General features: G+C 47.5%; 2 protein-coding genes across 42 annotated transcripts; one reads left to right on the top strand and one right to left on the bottom strand.

Moving 5' to 3' along the window:
- Positions 1–78: 78 nt before the first annotated feature.
- On the bottom strand, positions 79–16,937 carry KCTD20 (potassium channel tetramerization domain containing 20). Of its 30 annotated transcripts, none has more exons than XM_085527383.1 (11): positions 16,909–16,937; positions 16,305–16,356; positions 15,173–15,278; positions 10,952–11,040; positions 6,575–6,765; positions 5,975–6,245; positions 4,997–5,099; positions 4,365–4,485; positions 3,927–4,124; positions 3,592–3,702; positions 79–3,050 (listed from the first exon to the last, which is right to left on the bottom strand). In XM_085527383.1, exons 5-11 carry the CDS (start codon positions 6,714–6,716, stop codon positions 2,758–2,760), a joined length of 1,239 nt encoding a protein of 412 aa, XP_085383509.1. In that variant the 5' UTR covers positions 6,717–6,765; positions 10,952–11,040; positions 15,173–15,278; positions 16,305–16,356; positions 16,909–16,937; the 3' UTR covers positions 79–2,757. The 30 variants fall into 30 exon arrangements, with proteins under 30 accessions (XP_085383509.1, XP_085383506.1, XP_085383511.1 ...); XM_085527380.1 differs by lacking the exon at positions 15,173–15,278 and adding an exon at positions 14,170–14,327 and having other exon boundaries at positions 10,876–11,040; XM_085527385.1 differs by lacking the exon at positions 15,173–15,278 and adding an exon at positions 14,205–14,327.
- Positions 16,938–17,315: 378 nt separating this feature from the next.
- On the top strand, positions 17,316–21,783 carry ETV7 (ETS variant transcription factor 7). 12 transcript variants are annotated; one of them, XM_085527355.1, is made up of 8 exons: positions 17,316–17,400; positions 18,960–19,071; positions 19,300–19,469; positions 19,657–19,764; positions 20,083–20,274; positions 20,579–20,721; positions 20,893–20,993; positions 21,225–21,783. In XM_085527355.1, exons 4-8 carry the CDS (start codon positions 19,710–19,712, stop codon positions 21,475–21,477), a joined length of 744 nt encoding a protein of 247 aa, XP_085383481.1. In that variant the 5' UTR covers positions 17,316–17,400; positions 18,960–19,071; positions 19,300–19,469; positions 19,657–19,709; the 3' UTR covers positions 21,478–21,783. The 12 variants fall into 12 exon arrangements, with proteins under 12 accessions (XP_085383481.1, XP_085383483.1, XP_085383476.1 ...); XM_085527357.1 differs by having other exon boundaries at positions 20,026–20,274; XM_085527350.1 differs by having other exon boundaries at positions 17,334–17,678; positions 19,300–19,464.
- The last annotated feature ends 1,788 nt before the right edge of the window (positions 21,784–23,571 follow it).

The raw sequence follows: 23,571 nt of genomic DNA, 5'->3' as shown, positions 1-23,571 counted from the left end.
CACCTTACTCATAGAATGGGATGGAGGGACCTCAATGATCTTTGAGGTTCCACACTTAAAGGAGCCCAAACAGCCACACATAATTTATGCTTTAATACATAAAAGAAACCATACAGCTGCAGGAGTTCATGGACACCACAGTCAACACTTCAGTATATCTAGAATAACACCGAGCACTTCTACCCTGAATGGTGGGCAACTGTAAAAAGGGGAAGAAGCAAATGTGTATTTGTTCAACTTGATGTAGGGTTCCAACAGAACTCACTCTACTAAACAGAAATCCCAAATGCAACTCCAGCTGCTTGAGAGAGCCACTAAAGTAGAGTGTTGTTTCAGTGTCTGCAAAATAGGGCAGGTACAACATGGAAGCCAGGCCCCCCATCCTGTGCTGAGGGTCCCATTGGTTACACAGCACCAGAAAGTTAACAAGGCAGTGACGTTCTGAGCCCTTAAATGAGGGCCTGCTTGACCCACATGCCTGTGTAAACCCCAATCCCAACTCAGCATCAACACAGGTTTGCTTCATACTTACACTGCTGTAAAAATAAATACAGACACCAAAAATCCATAGGGCCTGGAGCCAAGCTCCATCATTGCCAAAGGCAGCCTCACCATTGCTTGACTCTGGGAGCTGCTCAGTCCTTAGGCAGGTAATGGGCCTGGCCCTCTGCTGGAAGATCAATGTGCCATAACCTTTGTTCTCTAATACAAGAATAGAAACTCATCTAGAATAATGGAAAGTGATTGCACACGACTGACTCTGCCTCTGTGCAGACACTGAAGGACACTTCTCTCTGCTGATCCACTAACACAGGGAAAGGACTTTTCAGAAGACCTGAACCCTTAAGACTCTAAGGAGGGCCTGGAGCACTCCTGGAAATCTTCCCATAGGCACTTATAAAAGAAGAGAGATATTTGCTGCACTTAGGAAGAAGAAACACTGCCACTAACAGAACCCGTATCCATACCAATGGGAACGAAACGCATCAGCACGTACAGCGTTGGCAGAGATGGTGGTGTTACTCTTAACCAGAAAGGCATTCACAGGAAATAAAAACAATACACCCATAGCAGCAAAACAGTAACAGCAAACTTCAATACCAAGCCTACCTTACAGGCTGCAGACAGGTAGAAAACAATGAGAATTTGCTGGATGCAACCCTGATGATAAAAGGATTAAAGCTCTTAGGGGCAGACTAACACCTACCTCTACTTTAAGTATGGTATAAGTAACTTACATACCAAGCAGCACAAGTTTCAACAGCAGTCAATTACAAGAGCAGAACTGACCTGAACTTACAGGAGCTGTTTTCCTCTCATGCTTTTTGAGTCTGTTTCAGCTTTTCTTTGTACCAGCACAATGTTAAAGTTAGTTACAGCGTTGCTTTGGTCTCTCTGTGGCCCTCAGAAATGCTGGCTGTCTAAGGCAGTGATTGCTCACCTGCCTTCTTGGCTCTGGCTGCACTGAATGCACTGTATGTTCATCAGTGGGTTAAGCAGCCTGTAGGAAACTGCATACAGCAGGAACAGGACAGCTACACTCCAACACAAGTGAATTCAGCAGCCCAGAGTGTGTTTACACCTACAGTCACAGCCCTAAATCCAAAATGAACAGACTCTTAAATACACAACACTGTACTTAGAGCAGCAGAGGGCAATTGTTCCCAGGTACATGCATTTTTCTTCCGGCTGGAGTTTCATTTCTTATTGATGTCTCTTATGAGCCTGACTGTGACAGAGTCCAGCCAGTTCCAAACTGGAAGGGAAGTAACTGGGCCTTCAGAAGCTGAAACAGGTCCTGGGAGTGGGAAGCTCCTTGGACAGTCTATGGAGATCTTCACTTATGAAGGTTGATGCAAACAGTGATTTTGCTCAGCTCCAGCACTTTTTTATTTTCTTAGAAAGGATGAGGAGAAAAATAACATGCACAGCCACCTTTAGAAAGCTTCTTACATCTTCTATGCTACTGAACAGACTGACTGTGCTGCTAAAAATCAACTAGTCTTCTTTCTGGCTTTCTCCTCCAGCACAATCTGCTCATCTTAATGAGCTTCACAATCTCTCTAAACAGTCATTTCATCTTATGCAGAAGTATATACAGGGAGCTCCTGGGAAGAGTCTCATACTTCCTATTATCACAGAAGGACTTGGGTTGGAAAAGACCTTAGAGCCCATCCAGTTCCAGCCCACATCAGGCTGCCCCATCCAAGCTGGCCTTGCACAGTGAAGTGAGTTGTACACACTGGATGCAAAGCCAGGTGGCAGCATAAACACAATCCCTCACACGGCGCTCTGCTGTCATCTCCCCACTCTCAGTGTTCCACTGCCACCACCGTGCTACATTTCTGCTGGCTGATGAAAGAGCATCACCTGTCTCGCTTTGATGCCTGGTGCAGGTTATCACAAAAGCAAACCTAAGTGTCTAATGGTAAATAGGAGCTTTGTCTTGACAGGCCCGCAATTTCCTCATGTCATTTCTAAATACTTCTGCTCTTCTTTCAGAAGTTTAGGTAAAATATTCAGCACCCATCAGTCTGGAAGCCTTTGTAGTGGAAACAAGCAACACTTTTCTTTTTGTCTGAGATGTTGCTTTTGATTGCACAATTAGGCTAGGGAGTGTGGCTCTTTATTAACATGCTTGAAATATGACAACATAGTAAGAGGATGAACGAGGGTAAAGCACCTTGCAAGGAGTCTGTGTTCCATTACTAGGATGAAAGTATGCTGAGATGTTCCCACATCAAGCCGGAGCCACGACTAATCTGGTAGATCATTAACAGCCATTTGGGAGAAGGGCGCATTTAGCCTATCCAGTTCATCTACCTGTGGGGGGTGATGCATTATAACCTCATGGTCCTCTGAAACGTCATCACCCACAGTGACCAGGTTTGTTAGAGATTTGCTCCGGACGCACTGGAAGTCAACATGACGGCTTTTCCCCTCCTCCTTTTCCCAGGACATCTGAATGAAGGGCCGCTGAACGTAGTTGTAGATCACTTCTGAACGACCACCCGGCCTCCTCTTCACTTTCTCTTTACAGGTGGGATATCCTGAAAACACAGACAGTCGGTTGCACCACACACCTTCAATGGGATCTTAAAGGACAGGCAGGAGAGACTACAGGGGCACAGAGGATTGAGAAGACAAGTGCTCACTTTCTACATTTACCATTATTGGTTTTCATGGCTGCTTTCTTTTCCCTGCTAAAGAGGATGTGTAGCCATACTATCCATGGCTGCACAGCATTAACCACATTGCAGGCACATGTGACTGGTATTCCTTGCTTCCAAACCCTGATAATATGCTTAGCATAACCAATGGTATGGCAAACATCCAGAACTTTTAAGTACTCATTTATCACCTTCTCTCTCTTCCCTTCCTGGTGTCAGGATGTGGGGACAGGGTAATTAATCCATTAGCATTATCAGAGCTCAGGTGCTGGGGTGCCTGGATGTGGTGACACAGGAAAGCATAACAGCACATGAGATAGCCAATGTAAGCCCTCCTCTGATGCAAATTCAGTAGAAAACAGGCTTTACACACTATGGAGCTGCTTGATTTACCATTTCCTTGTTGAAGAGATAATTTTACCTTCAATGCCAATGCGAATATTCTTCAGGCCCCGCTCCTTTAGCACAGCTTTTGCAACATCACGGTTCTCAATGTACTTGAAGAATCTGTACAGCTTGGAACTGTAAAGGACTGGAGAAATAAACAGTGATGAGAATCCACAAGGAGAGACCTCCTCCCTGTTTTTGACATACTCAGCTGCCTCTAACAGCAGCCAATTCAGAAGGAATGTACAAAACAGAACAGCATGTGCCAGCCTCCCTTCCTGGAGGAAGGCTGCTGTTTGGACAATGGGTCCTTCCCTAGCAGCCAGATGCCTGGGAGCGTGCAGAACCTAAAGCCAGGAGTCCCCTTACTTTGGGAGTACTCCTCGCCCATTGGAGGAGGGTGATCTTCATCCCAGTCCACGGTGTCCTCATCTGTCAGCACCACAATATGACATTCACGTTCCCCTTTCCGGGCACTATCCACCATTATAGGCAGAATTAATTCCTCCAGGTAGCTGTCAAACTGCTTGTGAGCACCATCATTGGAGAGCTCATGTAAAAGAGCACCTAAAGAAACATGACCACACAATGAGCTTTTTTAAACATGCAAATACATGTATACATATATTAAGATACCATATGAAAATACATCCCAGATCTACACTTTTAAGATGGTCGTTCATCTTTAGACAAACCCCTCAACCTACATTCAGTTGCACCAATAGTCAGTCCTAGTGGAGTCCGTACCCTCGTATTTAAAGCACATAAGAACTGCACCAAATCAGGATGAGTGCTCAAAATACTTACTTAAATCTTGACATTTGATTGTGTTGAAGTCAAAGTTGATGCAGAGGTAATCACAGGTGTCTCTAAGGTCTGGAATGGAAATCCCATCAGGACAGTTTATTATTCCAGTCTTGTAGTAATCCTGCAAACAAGAAGAACAAATTAGGAGGGAAAATAAAGAACAGTTTGGACTCTGATCGTTTTTCTATTAAGCTTTTTGTTTTGTTGACAAGCACTTGAATTTCAGGAACTGTAAATAGGTCTGTGAATAGCAGAAACACCCACCTGCCTGAGAATCTACAGTTCTTTGCATACCCTCTTGGGTCTGATAAACTGTGAGCCCCAGTCAAGCCTTTCCCATGGCACTGGGGTTTCCTAAGACATGCAGTAGTTGTTTATGTGCAGGCACAAAGTCAGAACAAAGCCCACAGGAAAGATAAAAGGCAACATGAGCAAATACCTGAAATACTGACTCACATCAAAATCAAATATATGTATATATATATTTATTTTATATAAACACAAAGCACAAAACAGTAATAAAGGAACATGTCCCAGGGGCACAGAGCTGCCTGGAGATGACTCAGTTTTGCACATGTGACAAAACAACTGCTTCCCCCACCAACCCCCCGAGTCTGCAAACATCATCTTACCAGCACAGTCCGGAACACAGCTGAGCTAATTCCTTCTGCAATTTCATATTCTCCCTTTTCATTTGGCCTGGTGAAATTATATTCTCTTCCTGGTCCAAACATTCTGAATGGAAAAAAAACCACAAGTGTTCAAGTATATTTAAATTCATTATTTCTAGAAAGCAATAGCTGCACTGAGGTTGCAGAAAACCAGCAGTGACACCTGTACATAACAACCTGAAACCAATACATCTTCCCCATAGTAAATAAGCACAAGAGCTGTCTCAAGTCCTGCTAGAGCTGGATTCCATTGCTACGGCTACTGTATTGTATGGAGGAAGTCCCAGCTCTAAGAATCAGACCAGTCAAGCCTGAGTCAGAAAACTCCCAGTGGACAAAGCCCTTTCACTGAAGCTATGCAAGGTAAGATCACGTGCCTTGAGATCACTTGCTTTACACAACAACCTGTGCAATGTCAGCAGCCCAACAGAAGCAGGCTCTCCTTGGTCACAGACAGGCACGCAGGCGCTGGCAATAAAGAAAATGAATGTTTCTTGTAGCATCAGAGACTGAGCTCTAATCCACGTTACAGAGAGCTGAGTGACTTCTCTTGGGAGAGTATCAAAAGATAACAGCGTGACTGGGAGGAAGCATTATCACTGTTTCCCATTTTGTAAGGGATGGGGTTATCAGCTGCCAACAGATGCAGCACTCACAACCAAGGCAAGACTCAGAGAACACAAAAGCAAACTATGTCTAGCTAGAAGTGTACACTGCTTGAAGGAAGCAAACCATAGAGAGAATGTTATCTAGGGAATTACTAAGTCTCCCTACATCTAGTCATGTCTTCAAGGCCTTACTAACAGCCCAGATCTGAATGAGGTCAACACTGCTCTGCGTGTGTGCACAGACGAGATCACAACACAAACATTACATGTTTATTCCATTTCAGAAAGCATCTCACCCTCAAGGTACACTGAAAATGGGGGAATCACTCACCTTCCCAGCATAGTATCAGGGTGAGCAGTGAAAATCTGTGGATTCACTGCAAATCGAGTGCCATCTACCACAAGTGTCACTTTCTCTGGAGCCACTGTCTGAGAATTGATGCTTGAAGACAAAGCGTGGCGCTCCTGGGTGTTAAAATATTCTGTCTGTCTTTTATTTCCATCTTGGAAATGACAACTGTGTGTGTCTTCAGAAGCAGGTAACATGTTGCTGAACTGGGGGCTGGCAGGGCAAGCAGTGTGTCTGTAGTCAGAATCTAAACCTGAGAGACACACAAAGGGGAGATAGAGCTTAGTGAGAAACATCATTCAGCAGTAATACTTCTTAATGCAATGAGAGAAATGAGTTAGACAATAACAAAGGATGTCAATATACATCACTGGCAGAATAATGCTGCCTGACCTGAGGCACTTTCAAATTTAGATAGAATTTGCTTTTCAGAGGAAGAAAAAAAAAATCCCCCGTGCTTAACTGTGCTTGTTAAAGCAAGACAGATGTAGTGGTTAAAGAGCAGGAGCACAGAAATTAAACACTTCCTGCACCACAAAATCTCCCTTAAAGATCAGTGCAAGGTAAACACATCATCCTCACCCTCGTTCCTGAGGCCTGCAGAGGGGCTGTGACCTCCGAGCACCACATTACCTTCTTCTGTCTCATGCAATGCTACAGTTCCATTTTCTACAGTGCAAGCGGACTCTGGATTTCTCTTCCCACCAGCACAGTTAATATTCATGCTGGGCCTCCGTGATGCAAGGTGTTGGTTGCGTTTCCTAAGAGAAGAGCTGGGAGATAGAGAACAGCAGGTTGTTAGTTTGGGAAGAAGCTCTCAAGCAATGAAGAATTAAAGCAAACAAGGAAGGACAACTTAATGCCTGGATCTGGCTTGTATAACAAACAGCCCAATCGTTCAACATGACGAATATACTGCAGTCATGCACACAACCCAGGAGGGAAACCAGTGCAGGAAGACTTCAGAAGGCCACACTTGAAGCTGACCAGCTGACAAATGGCCTGCTTTCCTTTCATGCCTACGATCAAGGTGAACCACCTGGAGCGAGACCTGAACACCTATAAATAATAATTAGCACCGTCCACCTTCAAAGCTTTTTACATATATTAACAGCTCATTCTTCTTGTCAGCCCTAGGAAACGCTGCAGGGCAGCCTTATTAGAGAAAACAGGGACAAGAGGGATAATTTGGGGAGCAACTGCAGCCCCAATGCTGACTAACACATCCACCCCTCCATTGTTCAGGAGCAGAGCCCTTCCCTGCAACATCCAACAGCTTCAGCACTGCTTCACCATCACCCAGCAGCAGAAATAATGGAAGAGAATGATCTGAATTCATCCCATGGTTTAAAAAAACAACAGAGGGTTACAACCAGACCAAGCAACTGAATGGGGCAGCTAGCAACCCCCCTACATCACAGCATCACGATGACTTCAATACGACTCCCAACAACTCATTTGTAGGTGACGCTCCTTTAAATCCACAAAACCATTCCCACTTACAACTCTCAGCAACATGAGCAAGCAGGAAATGTGCGTATTCAGGGTGTGCCTGACCTAATTCTGCAGTCTGCCAGTTTAGAACAAGACGGATTTGTAATATAATTGCACGCCTTTCAGAAAAGTTTAATTTCTGGAAGCACATCCTTGGAACGCATCCAGAGTTCCCTCAAACAAAAGCAGAATAATACCTTAGCAATGACTGACTCCTCTTCTGCAGAACAAAAGGGAAATGTCACTTCATTAAGATAAATAACGAGAAGCGTTGCCCATATGTAAGGATGGGTGGTTGAGGTAGTTATGGCACTGAGACCCCAAGTCAGGGCCCTGCTGGATCAACCTCACTGTGCTGCTGCAGCAATGCAAAGTGCCAAACCTGTTTGCCTGCTGCAGCCTTGACCAAGCTTCCTTTCTGCTCTGCTTTGTTCCCTTCTGCATCCCCAGCAAGAAGCGATTACAGCATCGTCAACAAATTGTAACTGAAAACTCCCTATTTAAGCACCCTTCATGCAGAACTGTGACGTGTATCTGACACTCATCTGGAGTTTAAATTGTCATGTACAAATCAGGCTCCTCGCTTGCAACCTCTCTCTGAAGCACAGGGCTTATTTACGAGGTCAGTTCTGCTCTTTCAGAAGGTGAAGTGGCACATGTGAAATGTCACATAGCAAGGGAGGAAGGCAGGGTCACAGGGCTGCACCATGGCCTCACATCACCTCTGGAACACAGGGCTTACTTACAGAGCAGGAGAGACAAGTGCTGAGCCCCTGTGGCTCAGCTCAATAACACAATGGATGCTCAAGGCCAAGTGGAACTTGGGTTTGGTGCTGCCCACCTGCAGACAGGCCTGAACCATAGAACAGCATAGAAGTGCATTCATCCACATTGCAGCAAAGAGAAAACCTGCTTGGAGCCTTTAACACGCTCATCTCATACCTGCTAATAATCCTCAGCTCATTTTCTGTTACAGACACAAATGTAACCAGGCAATCCAAGAGTGCTTTATAGGCTCAGCTCACACAGACACATTGCAAAGGCTTCTCCTTGTTATGAAATAGTTCTATCAATATACAGCGCATTCATTTTCCATCTGGTTTCAAATTATAGATGGAAAATAATGTCCAGCAGGACTGATGCAATGCAGAGCAGCCTGCAAATTCCAGCCAGAGACAGCAAGAAGGCTGATGAAATGCTTGATTGTTTTCTCCTATTCTGTGCATAGTGCTTCACTGTTAGCAAAGCTTACAGACCTACTCACTCACTTCAGTCTTAACAACAACCTACTGTTTCTACAAGTGCAATTCAGAGCTGCAGCGTGGCTTTAATAGCTTTACACTGACCATCTACTCCTCATGGTCTGCCAGGTCCTTCCATAGCTGACAGGGATTGGGTCACACACTGAGAGCTCCATCACCACGGATGGCACTGAGTCACCGCAGCAGGACTAATGCACATCACTGAGATTTATTAACTTGCAGTAACATATGATGGCCTTTCCCAAAATAGGAAAGTTACACCAAAGCAGACTCAGCAAGGAGAGATGAGGAGCACCCAATCAGGCTTATCAGAAGGAAACAGTGCTTTCTGAATAAGGCAAGAGGTTTGTGTTTGTTAGAGCTCCTGCCCTCCCTGAGGGGCTCAATGAGCACAGCCAGGTGGCCTTTAGGAAGCACTGCTGCTATCCACAGTCATGGGTTAAATGCAGTTATCTAAAGCTCTATAGCAGACCCTCATGAAGAGCACCCCATCACTGCAGTCACAGCAGCTTCGGCGGTGATGCTCAACTACATTCAGTTTAAACCTGGTGAAAGATGGTACACTGCAAACATCAGCAGGATCTTCAGCCTCAGGAGAAACAAGGGGTCCCTTTTTCAGACACAAAACATCAAGCCAAAGTTTTAAGCCAAATGACACCTATGAGTTAAATTTGTCTTCAGTTGCATTAGATAAAGATACAAAGCACATGGCAAAAATCTCCCACAGGAACAACAGCAACAGAGCTCTGATGTGGATCTGGTTCCACCATTCCCAGCAGAGACACATAGAAAGGCTTTAAAAAACCAAACAGTTTAAACAGAAATAAAAGCAAGACCTTCCTTATCCCTTTAGATTTTAAAGCATCATTTCTTCCAAGGCAGCTCAATCTGACTTTGTTTCACATTCACACCAATGCCTATGTTTCCATTACAGAAGTCAAAGCTTCTCTTTATAAGCTGTCCCATAAAGACTCGTGAGAATCCTGACACACCTGCAGGTTCTATAACACACCAGAACCGAACAGAAATCACCTCCTTTCCTGCTGTAACCCCCCGAGCAAACCCTCCACCAACACCCACACAACACAGTTTACTCACTGGCGGCTCATATGTCCTCAGTGCTATCAGCTCCAGTTCCCCCAAACCCTTCTTTAACAGAGGGAAGCACAGAGGCACAGCTGAGCTTCAGAGTTTAAACTGTTTGTACCTCACTGGTCACTCCCCCCAAGCCCAGCTGTCTGATTCATGTCAATATTTCAGTTTAAAAGTCCCCATCAGCTGATTCATGAATGGCTCAACACAAAACCCACATGGCAACAAGTTTTGGTTCTTTTAAGCCACAGGAGAAAAACAAACCAACAAACCTCACCATCCTGAGTCTCTCCCTCCAGGCTCTTGGCTTAGCTTCCTCACCTTTGACATAGGCAACAGTTTTAACACAAGCAAATTGCTTCTTTGGTAGAATAATCCCAATTCAAACTCCTCACTCTGTATTTTGCTGCAGTTATTTGATGTTTCATACAGCCCCTGTTTGCCACGACTCTTATTTTGGAAATACTGTGTGCAGCTCAAAACTCCACCTTCCTCCTCTGGAAGGGATCCCAGCAAGTGACTGCTAACTCATTCCCAGCTCATCTGCTACAACTCCAACTGCCATTCATTTGGAACCAATTGCATGGCAGCAGCTTGAGCCAACTAATAACAGAGGGAAGAGTTTTGAAAGCAGTTACAGTAACTGTTAACCAATGAGAGTCGAGCAAAACAGAGCACGCAGCATTAAAAAGAACAAAACAACCAAAGACGATCCAGACCCACAACAGGAAAACTATTTGATGAAATGCAATTAAATACCAAATTTATATTTGGTATTTAATACCAAAGTGTCCTGCCCTGAGAAAGTGGTTAATCTGTAGTGCAGCGTGGAGGAACTCAGGGGTTACTGATGTGCCTGGATAAGATCTGATCTGCCTACACAGCCCTGCTGGTACAGAAGGGCAGGGAGAGCTCTGACAGCAGCCAGAGGGACAGAGCTTGCATCCAGAAGAGCTGCAGCCAACAGAACATGAGGGCAGTGCTGAGGACGTGGCAGAGCTCACATCAGAGCTCAGCACAGGAGGAGTTTCCTACCAAAGCTGGGTAGAACGCAGGATCTCGCAGTCAGGGTGGTTATCTGGCAGCCCCAGCAGCACACAGCCTATCTCACCATAGCAGAGAGCAGCTGGAAGTGGCTCAGATGAATCCACTGAGCCATGGGGATGCTCCTGCCAAGCAGAGTCACCAGGGCAGCATGCTCTAAAGGAACAAGAAAGTTTATTAATACACATTGAAGATACAGACAACAGAAAGCAAAACAAACCCTTCAGACTGCGGTCACTTTAGTAATGCTAAAGCAAGCCTAGAGCCAAACAAACAGATTTATTTAGCACAACTGCAGCTCTTTGAGAATGATTTATTTTGGGGATGCAGGGTGGGCTGGGTAAAGCCAATCATCAGCACTGTCAGTTCATGTCAGCAGAGGACACCATACCTTGTTTCCAAGAGCTGGAAAACATCTTGCTCAATGTGTGATGGGACATTGGCACGGCATTCCTCGCTCTGTTTACATGTCTGGGTAAATATTTTACACGCCAAGCATAGTTCTAACACTTTCTAAGAATACTCCCTTGCATTCTTCCTTATGTGACTAATAAGGATCTCTGAAAAATATTTGGCTAGTGTTGTGTTTCAGTAAAATTAGCCAGGAACTGGAGCCGTAGTTGGTGGGTTTAAAAAGGAAAACAACCACACACACACAGAATTGAATAAGCAGAGACGATGCCTATTTCAACACACATAATGAGGTGGTGGAGCAGAGGGAAGGTGCCTATTTGGGCACTGAGTGAGGCTGCTCTTGAAAGTGGAAAGGTCTAAAATGGCAGTTTGTTCCACAACAGTCCATTCCAGCCCATTTCTAATGTGACAAGCATGCAACCAAACAACAGCTGGCTTCCAGAGCACTAATCTCAAAGACAACAAGGAAAACAAATGCTCTGATTTTTGTATTGTCATTTATTTTAAGGAAATCCTTCCAAGTCTGTCCTTGTGTGGGATTCTTCTCTTCCTCTGAATAATCCATGAGATTCACAAATCAACTCCCCCACTTCAGCCTTTAAACACGTCTTAGTGCACAGACTAATTAAAGGCCCTATTAACATACAACCCAAGGATTTCATCTCAGCCCACAAGCATCCAAAACCTTGAGACATCAGAGCTCATAACATGGACTGTATGAAATAAACTTGTTTCCAACCTGGCTGCCAGCTTTCTAGAAACCACCAGCACCAAGTGACCCTTTGGGTGGTAAAAGCAGGGCCCAGCTCAGAAGTATATGGGCAGAAATCCCAGCACACACAGCACAGGTCCATGAGATGCAGCTGGGGCAGCGTGAGGTGCTGCTGTGTCCATCACTGCTCCAATGCAATGGGGATAAGCAAAGCCCTGTAAGCCTCAGGGCTGTCAATCTGGCTGCTCTGAGTTCACACGAGGTTTTGGTTGGAGTTGTTATTATTCATTCCATTGTAACAGTCTGCAACACGCAGTGAATGGCCAAAGATTCTATTTGCTGCATGAATAATAGCCTCGCCTTTCTGAAATGCAGCAATTTCACTCCATGAGTGGAACAGTGCCATTTCCTATAGCTGTCTGCAATGCCCTCTGAACAGCACTGCAGTCATTTAACAGAGCAAAGCAAAGACAGACACAGATGCCACAACGTGTCTCTGAAGGCAACAGAGAGCTTCAAAAACAGCTTTAAAGAGGAGAAAGAAGCTCACCCCGTGATCTTATCAAAGAACATTTTGTAATAGGGACAGACAGACAGATGGGGGACCATTTAAATATAGCACAGCCCTAATGCACTAAGCTCTCTGCAGCTTTATAATTAACAGTAAACAGAAATCCAGTTTCCCCCTCGCTCACCCAATACTAGGTAAGAGGAGTCATTAGCCTGCTGTCGCTGCACTACATTGCACAGTACATTCAAAGGGGACCCAGCTGTTTATTGCTGCTCCTTGAGCCTGACAGCAAGCCTGCATGTAAACACATCTCACTGCCAAATACATTCACTTGGGCCTTGTTCAAGACCTGAGTGAAGCTTATGAACAGAAAGGAGCTCGACTTTTCGCATGGTCTGATAGTGATAGGACAAGGGGGAAAGGCTTTAAAACAAAAGAGGGGGACTTAGGTTGGATGTTAGGCAGAAATTCTTTACTCAGAGAGCAGTGAGGCCCTGGTTCTGCTGCCCAGAGCTGAGGCACCCAGCCCTGGAGGTGCCTGAGGCCATGGACAGGGCCATGGGAAGCCAGCACCCAGCCTACAGCAAGGGGAGCTGGGCATCTTTAAGGCCCCTTTCAGCCTAAACCATCCCATAATTCTACAACATACGTAGCAGGCTGAGAGCTGACGCAGAGCTGAGTCACAGCAACCTTCTTGCTCTGCAGCAGCTGTAACAGCACGTCTGACTTGTGCTGACATTTGGAAATGGCCAGGGTGCTGCAGAGATGGAGGTAGGTGCATGCCCAAGGCTCTTCATGGGATCTGAAACGAGGGCTATTCTAAGAAGGGATGCTGCAAAAGCTCTTGTCCCACCTGCTGCTCACACAAGCCCAAGGAATCTCCATGATCAATATTCTCCCTCCATTAGTGAAGCAGTCAAATCAATGGCTTTCGGTCACGTCCCAAAAGAAGGTTTAAACTGCTGTGCTGTACAGCTTAAAGCAGAGATAAGTAGCATTAAGGGCATGAGATAAAACCTGTCTAGTCCAAAATTACTCAGATAGTACCTAATTAGCACACTGCAAGAGCAGGTCTCATTGAAACTGTGGAGATGAGCAAATTGAACTGTAACAGGAAATCAGTGTCTATTGAAAACTAAGTAATCTCTACATTTCCTTTCTATTCATTAGCTGCTCTGGTGAACAAAGTCACAACAAATAAGCTCAGGTTTTCAAAACCTCCTTGATGAATGCTCTGTTATTCCAACCTATATTGGTTGGGGAGCTTTGTGCCATTGTGAAGTTCCACCTGCTGAGCCTGTCGCAGTCACTATCACCCAGCGAAGGGCAGCCTTGTCCCAAAGCATTAGACTGTAAGGAGGTTTGCAAGCGCCTGCCAGATCATTTCTGTCAATGGACTGGGGAACTCATTCATAACTACCAACTGCTGCAGCAGATAACGTTCCAGGCAGATGTAACCTTTTCCGAAGCCAGTGATTATGCAAGGCCATGATTTTTAATCCTCTCATCCAGGGGAAGAAGAAATTAGCCAGCTTACACAAAGGCTAAAGCGCCCTTATTCAGTTTTCCTCCTTCATTTGTTCTAGTTACGTTGATCTAGTGGATGGCATTGACTATAAGCAAACTGGGAGAGCCTTGTGAAACTCACCCAGCTGAACTAAATCCAAGTCCTCTATGGAATACCTTCAACAATACTGCAGCTGTGGCAACAGAGCAAATGCAAAGGGTGCTCCTCCTCCTGCCTTTTCTCTGCTTCCCCTCCTTTGTGGATCTTTCACTTCAGTTTTCCAGTGGCAAAATAGATAACTGACAAAACAAGAACTCCATCAGTTAATGAGGTGAGAAAAGTGCTGTAGTTGGTGTATGTGCTCCATCAGGACAGCTGACAGGACATCTTAAAGCACAGTGTGAATATACAGGTTAATGTCAGGAAGCACAATCACCTGCTGTCCCTGCAGGCTTGAGTAAGGAGGGTGGAATCCCACCAGTGTTAGTGATAAGAGCAGGCCAACATACTACAACCACACTGTAGTACATGTATGCATTGTAGTACATGTATGTAGCACATGTACATACAGCTCTGGGAAAGCAACCATCACAACATCCCTAAAAGAAAGCTCAAAGCAGGTGATGATAAAACCTCTCAGAGTCTCAGGAAGCAAGACTGAACATGTGAAGGCACAGCAAAGAAAAGACTGCGGTAAGTTGGGATTTGTGATCAGATCAGCTGAAATAAGGAGGTTTCTCAATCCTGAGGGTTATTTCATACTCCAGGTATCCAGCAAACTTGTCACATTCACACCAGATTCTTAGATGACAGTGCAATTGAAGTCAATAATGGCTTCCTCTCTCCCCCTTTCTTGCCTTCCACTCCAAGAACTGTCACTGAACTGCATTGAACTCCCAGCAGGAAGATGACTCTTAAGCTCCAAACAAACATGGGACTCAACCCCTCCAAAACAACAGCACAACAACAAACTAATCCACAGGCAGCAAATAAGATAAGTCTGCTTTGAAATAAACACCAATTTAGCGCACGCCTATTTCCATCAAAGCACAACTTACTCCATCCTGCTCTTAATTACATTGAGATGATGTGAGATAAGCCTGACATAGCCTTGTACACAGGCTTCACTTACGAGCCTACAGACCTTGCACTATTTCAGCCACAGGATCAGATCATTGAAGACCGTTTAATGTGGACATTACTACAGCAAATAAAGGCAACTGCACCACTGCAAGCATCGGCTCCACAGTCTGAAAAAGAGAATTTATTAGTGATGTAAGTACCTACATATTGTAACCACCATTTATTTTACTGAACTGACATTGCTTCCCTAATGAAAACTGGTCCGCTGTAATAAAGATACGCATAAGCCCAGAATAACTTCTAACAACAGCAAGAACCTTTGCTTACATACTGACTGGCAGTTTTTAGACCTCATAACTGGTTGCCCACGTGACTAAAAACACTTCCATGAACCAAGGGTGTAAGTATTTACAACCCATAAGCGTAAGTGACGCTCAGTCAGTGCATGGGGTAAATAAGGACACACCTCAAATGGGACAACTGTGCTTTTCCGTTAACTGCCCTTCCTGTAACTGATGTGTGACTGCTGGGAATGGCAGCAGGAAGGACTGGGACCCTGTGCTGAGGATGAGGCCATGGAGAGAGAAGGTGAACTTTCTTCTTTAGGGATATAACCTACTGCTACAACAGGATCTGGGCTTGTAGCCACTGTGGCAAAGTAATGTACAATATTTGTCCTACAGATGTGCACTCAGCCTCCCAGGCAGAATTATTCCCCCACAGAATCACAGAATGACTCGGGTTGGAAGGATCATGTAGTTCCAACCCCCCTGCCTGGCAGGGCCACCAAACATACACCTTTACTAGATCAGGTTGCCCAGGGCCCCATCCAACCTGGCCTTGAACACCTCCAAGGACGGGGCATCCACAACCTCCCTGGGCAGCCTGTTCCAGGGCCTAACCACTCTCCTAGAGAAGAACTTCCCCCTAACATCCAACCTAAATCTTCCCTCTTTTAACTTAAAACCATTTCCCCGTGTCCTGCTATTGTCAGCCCTTTTGAAGAGTTTACTCCCCTCCTGGGAGTAAGTTCCCTTCAGGTATTGAAAGGCTGCAATGAGATCACCCCGCAACCTTCTCTTCTCCAGGCTGATTCCCCCCTTCCTGAACAGCTTAAGGTCACCATAGGCAGCACAGAGCAAGCAGGATTAAGGACAGGGGGAAATCACAACAGTGACAAGGTGAGCTCTCACCCTGAGCTCCTCGTTACAGGAAAATCCCTCGCTCCAGCTCTCTTTCAAAGCACTGTAGGGCCAGAAAGGGGGGAGAAAAGGGATGTCAGACTTAAACTACAGGCACATTTGGGGACGAGCTGGGGCACACACACTATAAGCAGGCAGCCATGGGGCAAAGCAAAACCTTCACCCAAGGGCACCGAGGCCTCCTGCTAAGCAAAGGGAGGAATCAATGATGCATTGGAGACACACAGCTCAGGGATAACAGCCCCTAATTGCCCGGCCCCGCAATGATGGAGCCCCATAGGCATTAAATAGGCACCCACAGCCTCACGGCACACACTGAGACTGGGGTAGGCCCTGATTGAGGCCTTCACAACCCCATAAGCCTCCCATAGAACAACAGGGCCCTCCCGACCCCAAACCGCCCTCAGCGCCCCTGAGGCCCACCCCGACCCCACAGAGCCCAGACCCCTCAGGCACATAGAGGGCTAAGAAAGCCCCTTTAACAGCTCCAAACTACACAGCAACCCACGAAGGACCCCTATAACCCCATTCCCAGGCGGAAATAGGACCTGGAGAGCCCATATAGAACGGGAAGGGCCGCACAGGCCGCACTCACCGCCATCCCCAACAAGGCCGCTCCTCAACGAGCCGGGAGGGCGGGACTTGGAAATGAGGCCAAGCCCCGCCCCCGCAGCTCAGTGATTGGTCCAGAGAGTGGAGGCAGTGAGCCAATGGGAAGGAAGGGGCGAAGGGAGAAGGAAAGGGCGTGGCTTTAGAGGAGGGGAGCGTGGCTTAAAGGAATGGGCGTGGCCTAAAGGAAAGAGGGCGTGGCCTAAAGGATACGTGTGAGTCTAAAGGGAGGGGCGTGGCCTAAAGGAAAGGGGGCGTGGCCTACAGGAAGAAATGTGGTCTAAAGGGAAGGGGGCGTGGCCTAAAGGAAAAGGGGCGTGGTCTAAAGGAGGGGCGTGGCCTAAAGGAAAACGGCGCGCTCTAAATGAAAAGGGGGCGTGGCCTAAAGGAAAAGGGGGCGTGGCTTCGGCTGTGGCGCGCCATCGTGGGGTCTTTGCCCCGCGGACCCCGAAGCTCTGCCCCATTTCGGCTGTGCCCGGTGGGTAGAAAGAGTTAAAATTAACCATAGAGGCTTGTGAGCCGAGTTCCGGGATGGGGACTTTGGTACCGGCAACGGGCGGGGGCAGCGGGGACAAGACGGGGTATATATGTGTGTATGTGTTGGGGGGTGGGGGGTTACACGGCCCTGGGTACACCCCCCTTCCCCCTTTCCCCCTTTCCCCTTCTCCCCTTCTCTCCTTCTCCCGTCCCTCCCTCTCGGATCGTTTCGATTTCGTTTCCCGGAAGGATCCCGGCATTGGGGCGGCGGGGATGCAGGTAAGAGCCGCCCACCCCCCCTTGTTGGGGTACCCGGGGGGTCCTTTCCCATCGGACCCCTCTTTGAGCCGGTCGTGCTCAGCATTGTGCTCCTCAATGCCCCTTTTGGCCGCTCTCCTCCTGGGTTGTGACTCCGGATCTTCAAACAGAGCAAAGATCGTATCCGAAAAACATGGGAAAATAGCGAAGGATGAAACAAAACGACGCCAAATCGATTCTGATAAAACAAGGGGAAAGTTAACGAGGTTAAGAGTGTGTCGTTATGCCCCAGAAACCTTTAGGAGTGAGAGGAGAATGTACACTAATTGTACTCTAATTCTCTCGTTAATTAGCCACACCAGGGGGAGAAAACGACAGCACCTTCATTCGAGGAGCTGTAGGCAGAATGCGCTGCTGATTCTCTTTGCTCTTATATTCCTTATTGCATAGAATGAATCCGAAACACCATTTGTGTTGCTGCAAAGCCTCTATAAGGAGTTTATCCTGCTGGATTTGCTCTGGTTTCTTCCTATGATCCCATACAGCTGCTTGCTTTGCTAAAAACAAAAGGCCTGGACACAACAGCTAAGCCATGATATCAGTGCCAGCAGTAAACGATATCAGTGCCAGCAGTAAACTTGCTAACATTTAACCTTTGGGTGAGGAAAACCCTTTGAGATGAAGTCTGAGAGTGATTCAGCTCCTTCTGATCTTTCTCATCAACAGGCTGACCGTTAACAGTAGTTCCTCATTGGCATCCATCAACAGTGTTGGAATATGAAGCACGTCACCAGCTCTGGTGACCTTCACCCTTCCCACATGCTTTGAATGAATGCTGCCTGCAGCAGCTCTCCCTGCCCTGGGGTTCAGTTTATGTCCCCTGTGCTCCATCTTCAGCTTTAGGGTCACCACCTTCAATGCCACCACCTTTGCAGTGAGGCCATAGCCAGGCTTTGCTGTCTGCTCTCTGTGCTGTGATTTTCTCCACCTTTGGTTCTCTTTAGGGCTCAGCTTCCCCCGCACCCCATTAAAAGGGCTGTGTTACCCCTCTCCCCCTCCAGAAATCTTCCCAAGGGCCTTGGAGCTCCTGCTGATGGGAGCAGGAAGAAAAGGGGAGAAAGAGAGTGGGGGTCTCTGGCTCCTGACTGGGGCAACCTGGGGCTGGTGAGGATTTAGAGCAAGAGCACAGACAGTGCATCACATCATGGGGAAGTCAGCTCACCCTGGTGCAGGTGTTTCCAATGCAAGGGCAGGGCAGCCCGGAATTTCCATCCATTGATGCATGTAATCTCTTTTCCCCAGGGTGAAGTGATGCTCGGCTCTTCCAGCCCAGTGGCTGCAGCTTTGATTCCACCCCGGGGCAGACACACACGCAACGATGAGGGGCAGGGCCTGGCATTGCCTGGCAGGCTGAGTGAGTGGGGTGGGTGCTGCTCTGTGGGGCTCCTGCAGCTGGGGTGGGGGTGGGTGCAGGGGACCATTCCTTACATGAAGGTGTAAGGTGGGCTGTTCACCATGGCTCATAGTCCTTGCTTTATTTCGGTCCCTATAGATGGGAAGGGTGGTGATGGAGACCACTGTCCCTTTACATTGAGTTTGGGGGTGCAGACGGAGATATTTCAGGGGTTGCCACCACTTTCAGGAATCCAGCCCTCTTTGTGGAGTAAGGACGATGTCATCCACTGGCTTAGATGGGCAGAGAGAGAATATTCCCTTCAGCAAACGGATGAAAGCAAGTTTGAAATGAATGGCAAAGCCCTTTGCATCCTCACCAAGGACGACTTCAGGTTCCGCGCTCCTGGCTCAGGTTTGGTGAGGCAGAAGGACCAGGTCTATCCCAGGCTGTGGTCTGCTGTGGGAGGGATGGGTGGGTGCTGGAGACCAGGAAAACCCCCTTACAGACCCTACATTCTTAGGGATGGGGAGTAAGGTCTTATTCTATGAGCACTGCAGCAATGCAAGCAACAAAACCACCTGAGCTCACTTTCCTTCCCCACAGGTGATGTGTTGTATGAATTACTCCGGTACATTAAGACGCAAAGAAGAGCTCTGATGTGCAGCCCTTTGCTGAATTCGCCCTTCCGAGAGGCCAAGGGCACAGGGGAAGGTATGGTGGGCATGGTGCCTGTGTGGTGGCCATAGTGCCTGTGTGGTGGCCATAGTGCCTGTGTGGTGGCCATAGTGCCTGTGTGGTGGCCATGGTGCCTGTGTGGTGGCCATAGTGCCTGTATGGTGGCCATGGTGCCTGTGTGGTGGCCATAGTGCCTGTATGGTGGCCATGATGCCTGTCCATGCAGCACAGTGCCTGCCCTTGGCTGCAGCATGCAGCTGAACCCATCCTACAGTCCTTAAGCAAAGCTTATTTCAGGGCTCTGGAAGATGTCCTGGGACCCACCTCAATGCAGCACGAGGTTTTCCCTTTTAGGGATGGACAGAGATTCAGAGGCTGCACCAGATGCTCCCTCACCCTGCCTGAAGCACACTGAGCCATCCCCATCCCGCAGCCTCCACGAGCCCCTGAACCTCTCCCGCCCCAGCACTGAGGGCAGCTGCAGGACAGGATCCATCTATTCTTTTCCTATAGCCCCATTGGCAGCAGTGGATGGGAAAATCACAGGTGAATATTATCTTTTTCACCCTGGTTCTTTGGGGAAATGAGATTGTGCTTCGTCCCATCTGCCTCCTCCTATTTATTCTGTCAGTGTGTGCTTCTCTGCCTCAGTTTCCCCACTTGAAGAAATGTAGTTCATGCTGACACTTGGAGATGTAGAACTAAAACTGCTGCACGTGAGCTCTGGGCTCTTCTTGCATTTACACTTCTGACTTCTTTAATATATATATGATAACTGTTAATGCCCTGACACTCACTGAGCTTCACTGGAGCCGTAGTGGGAGCTCTGTGATGTTTCCTGTGTGCTCAGACTGCAGGCTGCTGTGGGATTACATCTACCAGCTCCTGTCCGACAGCCGCTATGAGCCCTACATCAAGTGGGAGGACAAGGAGGCCAAGCTATTCCGCATCGTTAACCCCCATGGACTCGCCCAGCTCTGGGGGAACCACAAGGTAAAGAGGGAGGTGTTAGCCCCAGAAACCATGGTACCCATAGGCCCAGAGGGAAACATGGGCTGCAGAGCTGTGCCAAGGTTTGCAGTGCCCAGGCAGCCACCCTGCAGATCCAGGCCAGGGATGGATGCTTGCTTTGGCTCAGCACCCTGAATTCATTTCTCCTTCCAGAACCGGATGAACATGACATATCAGAAGATGTCCCGAGCACTCAGACATTACTACAAGCTTAACATCATCAAAAGGGAGCCGGGGCAGAAGCTGCTGTTCAGGTGAGCTGGAGATCAAAGAAGCAGTGTGGATGGGGCATGGGAAGGTGCTGGGCTCCAGGTGTTGGCATCTGATGGGGCAGAGCTGAAGTTGCAGCATCTTGGCTGTGTGTTTGGTGTGATGTATGGGAACGTGGATCTGAAGGGCAAAGCAAGAGCTCCAGAGCTCAGCTCAGGGCAGGGGGTCCAGCATTCACAACCTGATGCTTAAAACAACTAAAAAACAACTTGCAGATTTCTGAAGACACCCGGGGAGATCATCCAGGAGAAATCCAGCAGGCTGGAGCAGCTGGAGAACGAAGAGCATGAGGAGCTCAAAGAAGAGCTGCTGGAGGTTTCAGTACAGGACACCATGGAAGGCTGCATGTGCAGTGCTGTGCATGGGGACTTGTGCTCTGCTGGGAAGTGCCAGCACCTCCTGTTCCCTGCACAGAAGGCAGCAGAGGGGGTCCTGGATTCCAAAAGCTGCCTTGAGCCAAAGCTGTGATGCCTGAGCTGGCAAAGACTGCTTGGTTGTCACAGTGAGATGAGCACAACACACACTGGGTCATGAGTTCATTGATGCTGCCCTGATCCGAGATGGGACTCACCCTGCAGATGTGCCGTGCACTGTGATCTATCCCCTGTGGAGCTGTGATTAAGGGTGGGAATGTGCTGAAGGATCAGTCTGGATTCTGGCTGAAGCTTCAGGCTGTGCAGATGTGTCCCACTGGGTCTTGTTTTAATTCCTTTTAATGATTCTTTGTGTAACCATATGGCTAAATGATGTGACACGAAACAGGCCAGTAGTGAATGTGCCTTTCTCCTGATTGCTCTCCTTAAAGTGACATCCCATCCACTTTCTTGCCATAGAAGCAGCCTTGGTGACTCCTGAGCAGCCCATGGCCCCCCATGCTGGCTTTGTTGGAGCTGGTGGTGACCCCAGCTCACATGAGCAGTGTATGTGTGGCCACCTTCCATCTGTTCCTCTAACTATGACTAAGGATCCCATTGGACTTGGACGGGGATTTCCTCCTGAGCTTGGGGAGCTGCCAGATGCACTCAGCCCTCCTTGAGCTCTGGAGCGATCTTGGAAAGTAAAAAAGCAAAGGGCACTTTTGCAAGGATAGGCCATGCAATGATAAATCCTTCCCAGCTCCCAGGATGAGCTTGTGTCTGTCTGTCTGTCCCAGGGCAATGCAGCCACTGCTCTTCCCACAGTGTGTGGAGGTGAAACAGCCATAAACACGCTGCTTTCCTGGAACACGACCCATCCCTTTCAGTAAACAGCCCAATAAATGCCATCTGCGCTGGGGAACTCAATGTGTGTGCGTGGGAAGAGGGAGTGAAACAGTGCTGGGGGTTGCTGTGGTTGTGCTCCATGTGGTTCCATGTGGGTAGGGGTCCCATATGGCAGTGCCCACCAGCACCTTGAAGCAGAGGTTTCCATTGAAGCCAGGTGCCATACATTGGCTGTGCTCTCTTTTCAGCCCATGCTGGGAGAAGTGGCTGCCTCCATCTCCCGTGTCTTGGTTTAGGTTTGAACTACAGGTTTGAATATACTTTTGTGCCCAGAGCTTGGAAGGACCTTTGTGGTTGGTGTCGTCACAATTAAAACACAGCATCTGCTTGGGTTGGTCACATACATAGAGCCATTAAGGTTGGAAAAGACAACCACGGTCATTTATTCCAACCATTGACCCATTCTCACTGTGCCCATTGCCCACATCCCTCAGTGCCACATCTCTGCAGCTCTGGAACACCTCCAGGGACAGTGCAAACTGCAGAATGGAGTCATATAATAGAGTCATATAATAGAACCATAGAACAGACCCACAAGGATCATTGTGTCCAACCCCTGGCTCCACACCAGGTGACCCAAAATCAAACCCTGTGCATCAGAGGAGGTTCACAACAGACACAAGGAACAATCTCCTTCCTCTAGGGATGGAGCAGGCCTCCGTAGAGGTGGCTGAAGCCCTATTGTTCAAGAGACATTGGACAATACCCTTGATAATGTGCTTTACATGTGGTAATCCCTAAATAAACTGCCTTGGGCAGCCCATCTTCAGGCTACATCCAGGAATGCAGTTACAAAGACGGAAAGCCTGGAAGAGGCTTTAAATCAATGCTGATCAATGCTCCACCACCAATAGGGACTGTTTACAGTCTCATCCTGGATGACCTCCAAACAGGAGGTGGCCAAACTGTGCTCAGTTCTCCGAGTGATGTGGCTGTTTGTTTGTATGGTGGATGTTGAAGGGAAAAGCAGACTGAGTTGCTTGTGAAAGTTCTTATCACTCACTGTGGTCATGTGCCACTCGGTGCCATCGAGCTCAAGCTGGATGTGTTGTTTATCAGAAGCAGGTGGGGATGCTGAAAAACAAAGCTGGGTATTCCCTAATCAATATCGAACTGACTCACCAGCGTTCAGGAGTGGTGATGGGAAATGGGCTGTTTCTCTTCAAGCAATAGGAAATAACAACCCAGAGAAACTGTAGAAAGAAATCGAAAGGAAGTAATGGTGGATGTGTTGAATTGTGAGCTGGACTTGTTATCAGGAAAAGGCTATTTCTATCTAGGATGGTTCAGGGCAGCTTGT

This window comes from Coturnix japonica, chromosome 38 (assembly GCF_054131305.1).
Source record: "Coturnix japonica strain WE chromosome 38, WE-NBRP24, whole genome shotgun sequence".
In the NCBI taxonomy this organism is placed as follows: Eukaryota; Metazoa; Chordata; class Aves; order Galliformes; family Phasianidae; genus Coturnix; species Coturnix japonica.
The sequence above is the reverse complement of the archived record's forward strand: the minus strand, read 5'-3'. Positions and strand labels throughout refer to the sequence as shown.

Coding starts and splice junctions, on each gene's coding strand:
- KCTD20 (XM_085527405.1), bottom strand. CDS start 7,930: ATGCAGAAGGGAACAAAGCAGAGCAGAAAGGAAGCTTGGTCAAGGCTG. Junction 4,486..4,996: donor CTGTGTTCCGGACTGTGCTG/GTAAGATGATGT, acceptor TCTTGTTTGCAG/GATTACTACAAGACTGGAAT. Junction 4,125..4,364: donor AATCAAATGTCAAGATTTAA/GTAAGTATTTTG, acceptor ATGTTTCTTTAG/GTGCTCTTTTACATGAGCTC.
- ETV7 (XM_015884912.3), top strand. CDS start 17,454: ATGGGGACTTTGGTACCGGCAACGGGCGGGGGCAGCGGGGACAAGACG. Junction 20,275..20,578: donor AGTGGATGGGAAAATCACAG/GTGAATATTATC, acceptor CTGTGTGCTCAG/ACTGCAGGCTGCTGTGGGAT. Junction 20,994..21,224: donor GGGCAGAAGCTGCTGTTCAG/GTGAGCTGGAGA, acceptor AACAACTTGCAG/ATTTCTGAAGACACCCGGGG.